This window comes from Dipteris shenzhenensis, chromosome 18, assembly GCF_047967505.1.
Source record: "Dipteris shenzhenensis isolate YYH24624 ecotype China chromosome 18, Dip_SZ_1.0, whole genome shotgun sequence".
NCBI lineage: Eukaryota > Viridiplantae > Streptophyta > Polypodiopsida > Gleicheniales > Dipteridaceae > Dipteris > Dipteris shenzhenensis.
This window is the reverse complement of record NC_141613.1, coordinates 45891033-45908468: the sequence shown is the minus strand read 5'-3', so window position 1 is coordinate 45908468 and position 17436 is coordinate 45891033. Positions and strand designations below refer to the sequence as shown.

General features: G+C 39.2%; 1 protein-coding gene across 1 annotated transcript; it reads left to right on the top strand.

Moving 5' to 3' along the window:
* The first annotated feature begins 12768 nt into the window (after nucleotides 1–12768).
* On the top strand, nucleotides 12769–14184 carry LOC147891296 (uncharacterized). The gene has a single exon (XM_087389743.1). The coding sequence runs from the start codon at nucleotides 12980–12982 to the stop codon at nucleotides 13595–13597; it is 618 nt and encodes a 205-aa protein (XP_087245869.1). The 5' UTR covers nucleotides 12769–12979; the 3' UTR covers nucleotides 13598–14184.
* Nucleotides 14185–17436: the final 3252 nt, after the last annotated feature.

The following is a 17436-nucleotide window of genomic DNA, read 5'->3' as shown; positions in this document are numbered from 1 at the left end:
GGTACTTCAGGTTTTACTTCCTTGGTTTGTTGAGGCTTTGTTCTTAGTGGGAAGTCCATGCAGGCATAACCAACTCCACATTCTCAGCACATAGATTGAAATGTACTAGGGTTACCCTTGTGTGGCATTTCACTATGCGGTGGTTTTTGCCCAAAATCAAAACACTTGATGGGTGTTTGATATGTTGCTATCCTTACTTGATTAGAATACACTAGAATGATTCCTTCAGCAACATCTATGTAGTACATAGGGTATTTTGTTTCATACTCATAGTGAGGTTCCAACTCTTTAGGCTAGAGTTATTGCACTAGAATTACTAGAGCAAGATTGGGAGCCCGAGGATATTGTGGAGAATTGGGATTACTCAATAGTTGAGGCACTTATGTCCTCACCAAGAGGGGGTTGAGCCATGGCACTTGTATATTAGATGCTAGTGCAAGTTGCCTATATACTGGGATTGGTGGCTATTGGTATTGTTGGGGCTGGGGCCTATCCTCATATTGTAGAAACATGTATTTACATCATGCCCTACAATATTGCAAATGGCACACCATAACCATGGGAGTTGTGCCACTTCTGGTGGTTGAGTCTTTTCCTTAGGATTACACACTCATTGGCTATATGGTTGGCCATACAGTGTGGGCCATTCTCTCTCCGTGGGTACCATGGTGGCTTAGAGATGTGCAACTTTTTCTCGATGTCTTACATCATTTCATCTTTTACTCTTAGGGCCATGGTTTCCACTCCGTCCTCGGTGGTGTGATCCTTGATGGAAGTGCTTCCCTTCTTTGAATATTTCATGTCGCGATGACTTGATTTATAGTCATCACTATTGATCTCAAAATCAGTCATGCCGTCCTCAATGGAGCCTCAATGTCAATTGCAGCTTCATGAGTGTGGCTGAAATCTGCATAGCTGCTGCTATCTTTTTTCATGTCCTTGCAAATGGATTTTTTCAGTCTAGAGTTGAACCATGCTATGAGGTACACACTGTACTATTAATCTTTTCATTCTTCCTAAGTAGCCTTTCTTTTTTAAAACCTTCTTCTGAACTACTCAGATAGTAGTGCCCATGTGGATCTTTCTTCTACAAGAAGGTCAAGGTACCATTCCGAAGCCTCATTAGTTAGGGCCATTGAAAACTGGGCGACTTTGGTTTCATTTGACTGATCGCCTCTAGCACAATATGCTGCGTCGAAGAATCTGATGGGATCCCCTCGTTCATTGTACTTTGGTATTTCCAATTTACCAAAGTATCTTTTGCTGGTCATTGTTGTTGTTGTTGCAGTTGCGTCATTGAACAAAATAATCTTCAGAATGCAGATCATCATTTTTCATTTCTTCTTCAATCCTTATGTCCTCCATGCTGCTAGTCGATTGGTGAGAGGTCAAGGGTAGAAGAAAGTTTGTGAAAGTAGGCAAGTGCTAGTCTTCATCTAGATGTGAGGTGCATACACAATGCTTAATTGTATATTTCAAGTGAATGCGTCTAACTTTGAAATTTGCAATTTATTTCAACCTTTGTAGCCCAAAAATAGCAAAAAATATGCAATCGATGGGTCAAAATCAGTGCCTATGTAATGGAAACTACCAAGACTAAAAACGATGGTAAAAAGAATATAAAATTTTCTTTTAATATAGGTTTTTGCATGCGTGAAATTTGGGTTCAGACCAAGTGCAATTTGGCCTACAAATGGCTAAGATACATGCCCATGAAGAAGGGGAAAAAATGAACACTTTGAAGAAAGAGTTTAAAAAAAAAAAAAATTGGAGGGGGGGGGGGTTGTGTGCGTAAGAGGGAGGATTGGTAACCTAACCTAATCTCTACTCTACCTCTACCAACAATGCTAATGATAAATAAAATTTATTTGCCCACAGAGTATGATAGTATGTAGTCCACATTGACCATTTAGAGTAAGGCAAAGAAAAGGTCCTTGTTGACATATTGGATACAACAACTACCACAATCATTACTGGTTTCTTGACAGCTCCACTTCCAATCTCAGAATATTTTCTCATGATTGAAAGGCACCTGAGAGGTGGACCTACAAGATCAATTATGCATTCATGGCCAAAGTGATGGGATTTGACGAGCTAACCTCCGTGAATGATGCAGCTGATGTCCTTAAGTGGCAACATGCAATGGATGAAGAGTACAATTCTCTTCTTAAAAATCACACTTGGACCTCTTGCACCAAAGAAGCCCATAGGTTACAAATGGGTTTACAAAGTCAATCTCAACTCAAATGGTGAGGTTGATAGATACAAGGCTAGGTTGGTAGCCAAAGGATATGCCCAATAGTATGGTACATATTATGAGGAGACCTTTGCACCAGTTGCAAAGAGGACTAACTTCAAGATAGCTATAACTCTTGCAACTCACTTTGATTGGCCCATATACTAGATGGATGTGATTGAAACAAGCTTCTTATGCATGTAATGTAAGGATTTCTGACATTTAGTTTTCAGCCATAAAATTTAGATTCATCTCTTTACATCAGAAAGACTACATAAGACATCATTCTTTGAGTACTTTATGTTGATGACCTAGGCATCACTGGCTCCAATAGACGTCTCATCTCAAAAACACAGAGTCAGCTCACCTCAGAATTTGACATAAAGGATATGGGAGAACTCCATGATTTTCTTGGGATAGAAATATGGAGAAATGACACAGGGAACAATCAGAAGGTACTTAAGTAGTTTCACCTACATGACTACAAGCCACTCCCTACTCCTATGGAATGCAATATCAAGTTGTCACCACTTGACACTTCTCTAGCTTCAGATCCTCTACAGTACAGGTAGCTCATTGGTAGCTTGATCTACTTGACTATCACCAGGCCAGACATCTCATATGTAGTTGGTGTGCTTAGTCAGTTCATGCAAAATCTCAAGAATACTCACCTCCTTGCAACAAACAGAGTACTGAGATACCTTCATGATACATGGGTTCATGGACTACATTATGCCAAGTCATCCGGCTTACTTACACTTCCATGGATACACAAATGCTGATTGGCCAAGAAGTGTAAATGATAGAAGATCTACCAGTGGGTATTGCTTTATTCTAGGACCCATAGCCTTGTGATGTGGCAAAGCAAGAAGTAATTGACAATAGCATTGTCTTTCACCGAAGGAGAGTATAAAGGATCCACCAATGTAGCATGTGAAGCAATTTGGTTCAGAAGGCTTCTTTCAGAGATTGAGATCGTTTCTAGAGATCCCATTGTGCTCTATTTAGATAATATGAGCAGCATCCAATTGGCAAAGAACCTAGTGTTTCATGCTAAAACAAAAAGCATTGAAGTGCCTTATCACTTAATCTGTGAGAAAGTTCTTAGTGAGGAAATCGACTTAGTACATTGTCTGACACAAGAACAGATTGCAGATATCTTCACCAAGCCACTTCCCTTGATAAGTTTGCACACTTTTGACATCAGCTTGGTCTTTACCAATTGGAACTTAAGAGGGGGAAGTGAAGGTTAAGTTGCACACCTTGTACATAATTTTCTTCACGATGCTCTTTTCGCACTCTTATGCATCTTTTCTTATCTTTATTTATGTTGCCATCATGCAACATTCAAAAAATCCAAAAATTGTATTTTGTAAAGCACCCTCTTCTTATGCAGTGCAATTTAAGAGGGGGTGTTGAGAATGGTGTAAATTGCACCATAGTGTTATGGGACAAACCCTAACCCCAACCCTAAGGGGTCCAGGCATATATTCTCAGTTAGAATACAACTAAGTGTACAACTAGTCAATCTCTTGTGCACTCCTCTCTCTCTCTCTCTCTCTCTCTCTCTCTCTCTCTCCCACTTTTGTATGGTTAGTCAATCTCTTGTGTCCTAAGTGTACAGTTAGTCAATCTCTTGTGCACTCCTCTCTCTCCCTCTCTCACTTCCTCTATTAGGTCCTACATGATTATTTGGACATCCTGGCATGGTGTCTCCTTCATGATTATTTGGACATCCTTCTGCAATTAATCACCAGTCACCGTGGTGGCATGTGATTGCATGCTGGGCTTACATGCATTTGTTGAACCTTGTGTGCGATTATTTTTGGGGCAAAGTCTTTTCAGTGCATTAATTACCTCACCCCATTGGCTCAAATTTTGATTAATTTAAGGTAGCTCATTAAGATGGCTCATAATTATTTAGATGGCACAACTGGGCCTCCAGTGACTGTAGTGGATTGAATTTTGATTAATTTAAGGTAGCTTATTAAGATGGCTCATGATTATTTGGATGGCACAACCAGGCCTCCAGTCACTATGGTGGCTTGAATTTTGATTAATTTAAGGTGTATTTAATCATGTCCCCAAACATGATTTGGCTACTTTGCTCTCATCTGCCCTTGCTCTGCTCTTTTGCTATGGTCTCTCTGCCCAAACCTTCCCTCTCCATCCTCTTTTCCTAGTAACCTCTCCTTCCTATACAGATCATGGGCTACTACCCAAGGACCTTCTAGCATCTATTTTCTTATCTAAGGTGCCTTCTAGATGAGCAAAGGCAAGAACATGATCCATGGAGAGGGACTACAAGGAGAACATGTTGCATAGATGTTGATATGAACATCCTAGAGAGGGCAAATATTCTACCCTTTTTTATGGTTTCATGAATCATGTCAAGCATCCATAAGATGGATTATGATATAAGTTTTGTGCAGGACATGATATAAGCTCAAAGATGTATTGAGAGAGAAGGCAAAGATGAGGAAAATGAAGAACTCAAGGAGGAGTTATTGTGCGCCTATAAGGAGGCAATAAATTGTAAGAAGGTGGTGGAGAGACTATGTGAGGAGGTTTGCAATACCATAGGAGACTGGCCATGAGATATGTCGTCGGCCTGCTTTAGAGAGGTTGCTGGAATACTTAGGAGTTTGTAATTCTCCTAATATGTGGGTTGTTTACTCCAAGAGAGGACATATTCGTTGCTACCACATTTTCTCGACTTAGGATAGATTGTCCTACAAGCAATGCGGTATGGTGACGTTTGGAGTTATGTGGGTGGATCACTAATTCAGGGACTGATCTCTTTTGGTTAGCCCATCCTACTATTGTGCTTCCTCACATTCCTGGTCTCATTAAAGGTTAATGGAAAAGGTATGAACCGTTTGAGAGGTTGGAGATTTTGTCGCTTAGTTAATCCTAGGTGAGGAATGCTACACCATCGCTTTGGCTCAATTTCCTTCTCGTGTTGTTGGGGGGGCTCTAAGACTGTGAGCAATTGCTAAGTTTTTATAAATTTAATCTCTTTTGCTAATTTTTTCTCCATGAGGCTCTCATCAATTGCGGAGTTGTTAATTTTTATAAAATGTCTTTGAATGTAGATGTCTCTTTTGTTCAATTTTTGCTCGATGAGGCTCTCAGCAATTGTTGGGTTGTAATCTCTTTGTTCAACTTTTTCTCTCAACAATGGTTGAGCTGTTGTACTCATCGAATGTAATCTCTTTAAAGTTTCAACTTCAATATAAATATACTATTAGCGTAGTCATTGCTGGTAGTGGTCATTGTTGGTTGCAATCATTGCACAAGCAACTGGTGCACAAGGAAACACATTTTCCTTAGTTTTGGGGAGGTTTTGGGACTAACTACAAGTAGCACTAGAATAGTTTCAAGAACCAGTGCGATGGTTGCAAGAAAATACATTTTCTTTGGTTTAGGAGTAACCGCAACCCGCACTAAAATAGAACGTGGTTGCACACGAAAATACATTTTCCTTGGTTTTACGACTAACTGCTGTTGAATTAGTTCCAAGAACTAGTGTAAGAACCAGCGTGGTGGTTGCAAGGAAATACATATCCATGGTTTAGAATTAACATCAGCCCCCACAAATACAACCAGCGTGGTGCAGTTGCACAAGGAAACACATTTTCCTTGATTTAGGATTAACTTTGAAATGAAGGAAAATGTATTTATTTCATTTAGGATTAGGTTTTAACAATGAAAATGTTCAACTTTATGCAACCACTGCCCTAAAATAGAACCAGCATGGTTGGCGTGAGGAAATAAATTTTCCTTGATTTAAGATTAACTACAACCCACACTAAAATAGAACTAGCATAGTGGTTGCACAAGGAAATACATCTTCCTTCATTTAGGATTAACTTTTAACCACTTGTTTTAAACTTGATGCAAAATATATGAACAATTGTGGGACTCCAATGTGGGTCTCACGTGACCTAGCCAATTAATGCAAATACATTTTCTTTGGTAAATAATTAGGAGTAGCTACATCCACATCTTAGAACCAGCACGGTGGTCGCACCAAGCCAATGTCAGCAAGGTGGTTGCAAATCTAGATCAGTGTGGGAGAGCTGCATGTAGATGATAGGTGGCGAGCTTTAGGTAGATGACAAGTGGTGAGGTGTGGGTAGATGACAAGTGGGGGGGAGCGACTAGATGACATGATCGACTATGCATAGTCTGATGTACAAAGATGTAGCATAGAGATTACACAAAGGAGGGAAGAATTGCTCGTTTAGTGACATATGTTTAGCTCTACGATGTTTAAAACAAGCAGTTGCAACAAATTGTTTCTTATTATTATATTAGTAAGGCAATCATTACATGGGGAAAAATTCCGACAAGAGCATGAATTCACCTCAAATGTAAAATATCACCCACCAGCACGTCGTTTCATGGCCCTAAAATTGCCTCAAAAATAGTTTTATGATTGGCTACACCTGATTGTGTAGTGATCCATGCATGCATGCAAATTTGGCACCCCATGGAAAAGATGAACTAATAAAGTGCAAAGCACTATAAAAATAGACATCCTTTGCACCGTTATCACATGTAAATAAAGCAATTTTGGTGCATCAAGAATTAGCCCTTAGATTTTTTGGGCAAAAGGTCTTTGGAAGGGTCTTGGCACTTGTAGGAGTTGGTGTGGTAATTGACATTATGGATGCTCTAGTACTCACTCAAGGCTTTGCAAGTCCAAAGATCTTAGCAGCTCAAAGATAAGCTTCAATTCACCATAGTCTAAAAGAATAAAAAAGAGAGGATAAGGATTGAATATACTTGTAGAGATATAGTTGTATACTGTAATGTATATTTGAGTACATGTGTGTTAACAAATGATTACAAGGCTATAGATGTACACTTTAATCAATATGTGCATAAAAAATGATGACAAGGTTATAGTTGTGTACTTTCCTCATACTTTCATCAATATCAATATAAACACTTTTGATATTACATTGTTTGCATTCTTCAAATCATTAATTTTTCTTATCATTCTATATATTCACATTTAAAATAGTAAATTTGAATGTGAGAATTCGTAAAATGCTCTTGTGACAAACTTGTGAGGATTGTTAATTATTGTACTAAAGGAAAAGTTCACAAACATTTTTTTGTATTGCAAGGGCCATTACAGTATATTGCAAGGCTCTTGCAAGGTCCATTACAAAGGGCCATGAATGAAATGTTGTGCCCAAAAAATTTTTTGATGGGAAAAAAAAAGGGCCGCACTGGCATGCCCAAGGGCCAGACGGGCTCCCCATCTGGCCGTTGGACATGTACTTGTCAAAAAGAAAAAAAGGGGGTGCAATGCATGAGATTTTCCATTACATTCCTTTGCATTTCCATTGCATTATATGCAGAAAGGAAAGCAATGGCCAAGAAATGGTAATGCACAACAACAAAGGTTTTCATAGAAAGCAAAAGGGGTGCACTAACTTCGTCCAACTTTTCATGGCTGAAAGCTCTAGCTTTCTAGGGCAAAAGCGAAAAAGCATGGCTGCCCCGTAGATTATAAAAGAGAGAGATCTCATGCTCTTTGTATCAATTGTGATTTGTACTTAGCCCTCACTCCTCTATGAGCCATCTTGTAAAATAGTTTTGTATTATAATAAAGACCGTTGCAGGGAGGGACCCCTAGTGAGAGAGAGAGAGAGAGAGAGAGAGAGAGAGAGAGGAGGGGAGAGGTGAGCAACATGAGAGAGAGAGGAGGGGGGGAGGGGAGGGGAGGGGAGGGGAGAGGGGAGGGGCTATGTGAGAGTGAGGAGGGGAGAGGGGAGGGGCTACATGAGAGTGAGGAGCGGAGAGGGAAGGGGCAACGTGAGAGAGAGGAAGGGAAAGGTGAACAATGGGAGAGGGAGGAGGGGAGAGGTGAGTGACATGAGAGAGAGGTGACAGGTGGGGGACATGAGGCTAGAGGAGGGGAGAGGTGAGCAACATGAGAGAGAGGAGTGCCTATGGGAGAGGGGAGAGCCGATGTGAGAGAGAAGATGGGAGAGGTGAGAGATGGGAGAGAGAGGAGTGGAGAGGTGAGCGACATGAGAGAGAGGGGAGAGGTGAGCCACATGAGAGAGGAGTGAGGAGAGGAGGGGAGGGGCGATATGAGAGAGAGGAAGGGAGAGAAAGTGAGGAGAGGAGGGGAGGCGAGAGGGGAGGGGTGACATGAGAAAGAGGAGAGAAGAGGTGATTGATGGGAGTTGAAGAAGACGAGGGGAGGAGGGATAGAGGAGAGAGGGGAGGGGAGTCAAGGAGAGGGATGGCGGGAAATTTTTTGAAAATTTTAAAATTCAAAAAAATTCCCGCCATCCCTCCCCTCTCTCCTTTGTCCCACGATAGATTTTAAAATAGGAAAGAGAGGGATGGCAGGGATTTTTTTCCAATTTCAAATTATGGAAGAGAGGGATGGTAGGAATTTTTTTGAAATGTATGTTCTCAAAGCACGTCTTTTGGGTGGGAGGGGGGGGGGGGCAGGGGGGCAGTTGTGGCTCATGCCACATGTTTGGGGGAGTGGTGGGGGCACATGTGACTCACGCCATATGTTTAGAGGGGGAGGCACATGTGGCTCACGCCACATGTTTGGTGGGGTTGTGGGGGGGGGGCACATGTGAGTCACGCCACATGTATTTTTGTTGCAGGGGTGGGGGGCTTCTCTCTCTCTCTCTCTCTCTCTCGTCCCTCACTTTCCCTCTGAGTCCACTCTTGTGTGCTACCCACTCTCTCTTTCCCTCACCTAATTCCCTCTCCCCACTCTCCCTCTCACTACTCCCCCTTCCCTCTCCCCCTTATTTCCAAACCCCCCCCCCCCACCTCGGGGATGACCATTTTTCGAGCAAAATCTTCCGAGCATCCGAGCATCCGAGCAAAGGAAAAAAAGAAGCTTCCAAGTATGTAAAAGTATGGCAAAAATGGATCAGAAAAAAACATAGTTTCACTTAGAAATATGCAAAGTATTAAGGGAATGTATATATCATACACAAAATCCTTACATGAATCTTTGGGGATGGTGAGTAACATAAGGGGATGGCTTTTTGAAGAAACCCACATGTAGAGTAGATTCTCCATGAAAATTCCCTTATGATCCTTCTTACAACTTTTACTTAATAGGGGGTGACATTGAAAACCCTCTCTCAGCCTATCTTTATGAAAGCGTTTCTCCAAAGAAACCTCATTGAAGCAAGCCATCCAAGGTAGTTTTGCCAATGAAACCTCTTTCAAGTAGGTCTCCCAAGGTAGTTTTGCTAGCAAAACTTCCTTAGATAGCACTTTAAAAGTGCCATAAGTTTCATATCCAATGTCTAAATATAGTCATTCAACCACTCAAATTGACTAAAAAATGCCATTTGAGCACATCTAGAGGGTTATATTTTACAAAATCTTGCATATACTATGTTAAATATTGCATATATATTATATGAGAGTAGATACATAATCCCAATGGTTAATACTTATTTATAGTAATTTTAACTTCTTTAGAACATATCCATAAATGTCTTGTTATTTATGCTACAAAAACACACGAAAGCTCTTGTCATGTTGATATAAATGTATTTAATAAGTAATTATATATGTATAATATTATTACATTGAGAGTGATTATGAGGGATGTTTCTTAAAGAAATTATTTTTCAACACTCTTTTTAGGTAATAAAATGGGTACAAAGGATGTCTATGGACTCAGAAAATTTATGTTATGTGAAAGTGAATGAGTAACTATTCTGTATATATTTATGATAAAGTGATCTAGTTCTTGTGAAAATAAAAGTGTAAAAACCATGTTTCCTAAAGAAATACCATTTTTTAAATCTCTTGAAAAACATGCTCGGATAAAACTACTCATAGGTTTTTGCTCATACAAATGACGTGCCTCCCCCCCCCCCCCCCGTGTCACCCTCTCCCCTCACTCCCTCCCTGTCCCCCTCACCCACACCACATGTGAACTGCCTACTCCATCTATCCCTCTCCTACTCCCCCCTCACCCTATCCCTCTCCCCACATGTGGCGCACGTAGCATCTGGGGGTTCTTCCCCCACATCTGGCGCACTCCTCATGTGGGTGTTCTTTTCTGGATAAATTGTTTAATTTGCAAAACTTTTATTGATTTTGTAAACAAACATTTTTAAAATATATATAGTTTTTTTTTATTTTTTTGGGGAGAAAATTTATTTATTAAAAAAGCAAAATTCTTGGGAAAGTTAAAAATAAATAAAACTTTTGGAAATTTTTACTTTTTTTGGTTATTTTTTAAAAGAATTTATAATATATATCATTTATTGCCATTTTTGGGGTGAATTTTTTAATTTGCAAAACTTATGTTGATTTATAAAAACCGTTTTTTGAAAATATATAAATTTTTTTTAGATATATTTTTGAACATTTTTATCACATTTTTGGGAAATTATTTAAAATTAAAAACTTTGGAAATTTTACATTTTTTGGGTTGTTTTTTTGAAAATTTTATAATATATATCAAATTTAGAATATATATATATATAATAATAAGTTCTCTCCTCTACATGCATTTTTTGCTTCCACTTGGATTCTCCAAGGATAGTAGTATGGAGACAAGCCCCTCCCTTCATCATAAAGTTGGTTGAAATAAGTGGGCATACAATTATAATAGAAAAAGGCTTGCACTTAAATGATGTATTTTTACACCAAGAAGGTGTATATGTACACCATCTCTCCAAGAGAGCAAGTCATCTTGATATACTTGGGACTTTGGTTCAAAACTATGTGGTGTGGACCAAAGTGTAATTATTTGGTTAATCATGGAAGGTATTTTTGTAAGATTATCTAGTATTTGGTTATTTCACTGAATTTTGGTTTTCAAAGTTTGCTAGAAAAACTGCCAATGGTTACTCTATGCAAGCGGGTGTGTAAAGTTTCAACTAATATTGCAATATTTGTTTTGAACTATCTTGAAAAAAAACCATGGGACTATGATCCACTTTTGGAATTGGATATTATACAAGTCCAAATTTTTTGAATACAATGTTTGATAGTTTATCACAATAGATATTTTCACCTCCAATCAAAGAAAAGACATATGGGAAAGGTCCATCGAAATAATTAATTCTCACACACTTGACATTATATGGAGGTAAATGGGTTCAATAATTCTAATTTACTTGATGGTACTCTACTCTCAATGAATGCATGATTGTAATGATAGAAAATTCAAGTTCAACCACCTAACATGCATCCCAATGGAGGTATATAACACATCAAATTTTCATTTTGCAATTCTACAAGCTCTATGTATGACAATCATCATTAGACATTGTACAAAAAGTTGATTGTTTGAAGAACATCAAGAAGTATCTTTGTAGCACAATTACAAAGGTATTGGCCGTCTTAAGGTAGGTTCTTTTGTTTTTAATTATTTGTATTAAATTCATAAATGAGTGCACTTATTAATCATAATGCCCCCTTGTTAATCTTTACCAGTGGCATCTTTATTTCTTTTACGATTATTGCTTGCCCTTTGGAAACCTTTAGAGTTTCCAATGTATTTGTTATTATACCATCACATGTAGCCTCTTCGATGGCTATGAAAGAGTTATGGGCACCTCCTTTAGTGAGCTGCTTTCATGTAAAAAACTAAGATTTAATGTCAAGTGGATTGCAAATTTTCTATTTTAACTTCATAAAAATAAAACTAGAGTCACAAGACTTTCAAGATTTGGTGGTACTAGTTTTTTAAAGGGTAAGGAGGTGCTTATATTTTGTTCGAAAAGCTACAAGTTTATATTAGAAAGCTATAAAATGTGGGCACGACGGGCTGTGAATTTTTGGCAATAATTGATGTTTGACCATACAGAAGAACGGATGTTTAGAGGAATATCTAAACATCACATTGAATATAGACGCTTAAGCGGAGGAAACCTAACACTAAGACTCGCGTTTGAAGGAAATATTAGTTCTTTTTTGTTTAGCACTAGTGGTCCTTTCCTCCATCGATCATCAAACATATTAAGCCTTGGGACCCATCAATGGCTTGTTCTCAATGGAGCACAAATCTGCACCGTCCAATGAGCAAAATTTCAATAAAGCTTTAAAATTTCAATGTGAACATTTTGTATGTCATTTTCGGTGAACATTGCTTCTTTGTGAACACGGATGAGCTCAGTGAATCAAATCATCTGTGTTTGAATGGATTCTCTCTCTCTCTCTCTCTCTCTCTCTCTCTGTGTGTCTCTCTCTCTCTCTCATGAGTCCCAGTATTCGCGAAAAATGCGAGGCGAATGGGAAGACTTTTGATGTTGATCGGAAGAAAAAGAAATTGGAGGTCACAAAAGCGTGCACTGTTTTTGAAATATAGTTACAAAATGTGTGAAAACCTTTAGATTTATGATATTCTATGGAGGTTTTTTGAAATTTTCCAAAAAATGAATTGCGCACGAAATCGGTGATTTAGATTTTATTGCCGAATAAATATATAGGCTACTCATTGAGGAGCTTCAGCAGCCACTCAATCAAATCTGGTCAACCCTGCGCCGACATCATCTTCATCCCAGTTCATCGAATCGTTAACACATCTCTGTATCAAAATCCACACTCCATTCCTTAGTAGCTCAGAATCCAGCTGCCACACGCTATTCAGCTTCCCCCGTCGACTCACCGACCAATCCCTCCATTTAAGTTTCTGTAGCTCGCTCTCGCCATAGCTGCCGCCTTGATACATTCTAACGCTTCCCATATCTTCTGAGCTGCCTGTGAGATCGCTTGCTTATGGGTAACTTGCAGATTTCATCTCGGAGACGCAATTCTCCGATTTGCATCCGCGTCGTCCATGCCAATGGCACCATACAGGAGCTCCTCACACCCCTTGTGGCTGCAGAGCTCGTTGCCCACGACCCCAACTTTCTTGTTTGCCATTCGAGCTCTCTGCGAGTCGGAAAGCGCCCTTCCCCCTTGCATCCCGACACACAACTCGAGCTCGGCCATCTCTACTTCATCCTGCCGATTCGCACTTTCCAATCGAGATTAGCTTGGTCTCACATCTCCTCCCTGGCGGAGAAAGCTACCCCAGGGAGGCGAAGGACAGCTGCTGCGACTCTCTCTCCGCCCAAACGTTGCCAGGTATTTCCGAGTGAATCTGCCCTCTTTCATTTGGTTCAGAAAGGGAACACTCTGCATATCACCGCAAGGCCGGAATACTTCGAGAAAATACGTGAGGAGGGGCTATTCCTGGAATCAGCGCCCATATTGCCACGGATCAACGTCTGCGAGACGCTCGAACAACAGAGTAAATACGTCGATCAACTAATTTCCAGAAGTAACTCCTGGAGACCCAGACTAGACACGATACAGGAGTTCAGAGGGACTGAATGTCTCGTAGCTTCATAGTGGGGGTTCAGATGCCGTTGTAACTTCTGCCTTATGTCAGCTTGTGTGTTGTAAGACTAGCATATCGCTGGAATGGCCTGCTCGGTTTTGCTACTGCAAGGATGTATGTATGTATTGGCTATAGAGACATTTTCCTGCAACAGTTCTCGGAGCCTGAATCAACGTTACTCTTAACGCTTAATTGGTCGGAGCACTTGGAGAAAATACTGAAAACCGACGAAAGTCAGCTTCGTGCAGCTTCATAAGATTGAGATTGGAGGAGCAGTGCCACAGAAATGGTCGCTGTTGTTCTCTGTATAAGCTGGCAGCTATCGCTATGTAATCATGGACTAAATGCAATCTAGAGTGGAGTGGGAAATTCACTGCAGGTGGCATCCCCACCTTTTTTTCCCCACAAAACCAGCGAGCTGTTGAGGTCAATGGTTTTATGGGGAAAAATATTTTGTGAAGCATAGAGGGTTGGAAATGACACAAAATCCACATTTCCACCAACATTATGCTATTTGACTCATTAGTATTTGCCAAAAAAACCCTTTTACCGCCATGCCATTAGAGCTTAAGTAAGCATCGTCTTACGCTCATTGATGATTAAAATCATTTACAAATTGTATTAACTATTAACCTAGGATGAGTATAAGAACTTATAGAAGCCAAGATGATGCATTGGCAAGAATATGAAAATATGTGTGTGTGTGTGTGGGGTGTGTGTGTGTGTGTGTGTGTGTGTGGGGGGGGGGTGTGTGTGTGTGTGTGTGTGTGTAGATAAAATTCTTCAAGCTCTATGAGATAAAAAACATTGTAATAAACTATGTTGTGAAGTCTCTTGCATCTCCATTGCATCATAATGCTTGTTTGTATCTTTCTTAATTTATTTTCCCCTGCACATAGAGTCCCTAGTTCTTGTTTCAAGTTGCACAAGTTTTATTTCTATAAAGGAATTGGAATGATCATATTAACAAAAAGATGTGGCAAATTGTATGCAAGTGGACAAGGATTTAAGGTTAAACACATGTAATCTTATGACAAAGCCACTCAATGAAATATCTATACCATCTATTACCCATGGACAACCTAAAAAAAGGACACATGGCAGCTTGAAGGAGAAGAGTTGCCACGTGTCCACAATAGGCTAAGAGCTTCCACATTCAACGATTGCGTTTAAGATTTGATGTTTGCAAATTTATCTTTTGTCTATACTTTTTTTACCCTCAGACCACCCAGGAAAAAAAGAAAGGACATGTGGCAGATTAGAGGAGAAAGATAACACATGTCCAAAGTTGGAGAAAAGCTTTCTCATTCGGCAATTGGCATTTAAGATTGCCACTTATTTTGGACTTCCATTCAACAATTGACATTTGCAATTCTATCTTTTAACATTTCAATCCAAATATGTTGTTGAAAGCGATGTTTGTGATTCTAGCATTCTACATTTCAAACCGTTGCACCTTTGTTTCCAATTTGAACAAAGGTTGAGAGACATGGTGTGAAGGATCAGCTAGGAAATGTCATTATCATTTCTATATTCCAATTCATTTTTGTGTAACTAGTGTTCATAAGTCATGATGGCTGCATCGTTGGAAGTAGGCTCAAATTTGCACAAATTTGAGATTGCACAAATTTAAGTAAGAATCAGTCTCAATACAGTATTTACCAAAAAAGCAAACAAAACTATGGGTTCAATTGCAATCAATGATGACCACCATCAAATAATGTTAGCTATGATCTCATGACTTTACACCACATTTGTAATTTCATAATGCTTTAGCTCCTTTGCAGTCGTAGGTGAGAAGGTTATGCATCTCTGCTCAGATTATTGTGAACCTATACGCAGATCAACTTATGCTCAAGAATATGCTTAGAACCTCATGTGCTTTGAGGGATTCTCTTTTTATGTCTTTTATGTATCGCTTTGTATCCATGATTGTCAGCACTGCATTCTATATCGCTTAGCAACCACTAGAGAAACAATGAGGTGACTCATGATGGTGACTTTGAAGTGGTAAGTGTCACACCTTGTGCTAACACTTATTTCATTAATTTTGGACTCATATGTCTACTTTTGGACTATTCCTTAAAATCCTTCCCAACTAAAAAGTTTACTTTATGAAACTATCATTCGAGAATCAAAAGTTTACTTTCTGGCACTATCATTTTCACATAAGACATTTCAAAATATCTCTCTACAATGTTGTACAAATAATGCAAAAACTACTATTAAATCCTAAATTTGTATTTCTTGTTTATAAGAATCATATTCTTAAAATAAAAAATCTGACTTATTAGTTTAAATCCATGAAAAACCATGCTATTGAGGATTCACAACATTTTAAAAATGTATACATAAGAGACCTGTAAGACTCTTTTTACTTTCAATGCAGAAAACTATAACACTCTTGAATATTCAAGAAATTAAAAGGTCTATATACACATGAGACATGATGGAAGCCTCTTTTGTACTCCAAAAAATAGCAATAGCTATGCTTGCAATTTTACATTATCATGTCATAAGTTTTACAACAAATATTGCTCTCGATGAGTCTTTGTACAAAGGATCTCCTGTGGCCTTTTCAATAATCTAATTTTTCCTTTACAATGAGTTTAGTACAAATGGGCGATCCAAACATTTGCTTGTTTGAATGTCCTTTTCTATCATGATCACAGAAATGAGCGATCCAAACATTTGCTTATTCAGAATGTCCTTTCTGTTGTCACTTGTCACTTGGGTGCCATCTTCATTCACTCTCATCTGACAACCACCACCACCTTCACTCTTTCTTGATATTTGAATGGTGTTATCATGGGCATTCTTCATTTGCTCCTTCTACTTCCTCCCGGGCGAGCATCTTTGTGAACTCTGTAATGTGCATAATAATTGGTTGCGGTAATTTTATTTTGTCTTCTACATCATACCCCATGTGCTTCTTTGTTTTCTTTGACCTTGATTTCCAGGATACTATGACTGTCTCTGTGGAAAGTCTTGAAATTGCTTCATGGTTTGGGACCCATTCCTTTTTCAAACAACTACTATACAATGTACTGTTATCTTGGTTCTCCTTCCTGCCCCTTGGCTCATACCATACCGCTATAAATGTTGTAGCTCTCCCCCGGTCATCCATGCTCACGTCAACTACTTTCGCAACCCAAAACTTCACGTTCTCATGTTCATCATCCGATAGGTCGAACTGCAACAAAACAATGGACATCTATGTCTATTTGTGGCATAAACTCTCTCTTCTTGGGTCCACAATATGGACGTGGGAGCAACGATTCAAACTCATTTTCAAAGAGACCACATGCTGGACGCAAGTCATTACCAACATTTGGCCAAAATAAAGGCCGTTCTGCCTTAATATCATCTTCTCGCATTTTTGCAAGGTCCTTTATCAATTGGTAGGTCTTGCTAATTACAACAGTAGTGTGTTCCTTCCAAGAGGGCTTCCAATCAGAAAATCTCCAGAGCATTTCCTCTTTGTATGCAATAAAAGCTTTTAAGCCTTCTATTTCACCTTTGGATTTCTCGCTGAATTCTTTTATAGGAGCCCATGTTGGATGCATTTCTTTGCTCGGGATTGAAGTTAAGAGAGAGTAAGGTTCTTCAGGTTCCCATTTTGTATCAAGAGAATAGTGTTGCCATTGCATCGCTGGTTTTTCATCCTTTAAGAAAAATCGAAAATAGTGTGGAGCGCTATGACCAATCAGGGCATCACCACCTTTTTGTATGAAAGGTAGAATAAAGCTCTTCCAATCATACATCCTCTCAACCATTGAGCATATTGTTCCTTCCTTACGGCCACCAACTTGCCTCCCACATTTTCTTATCAAGTCATCCATTGTCTCCA

What these genes read in the sequence shown, in the direction of transcription:
- LOC147891296 (XM_087389743.1), top strand. Translation starts at nt 12,980, where the DNA reads ATGGGTAACTTGCAGATTTCATCTCGGAGACGCAATTCTCCGATTTGC.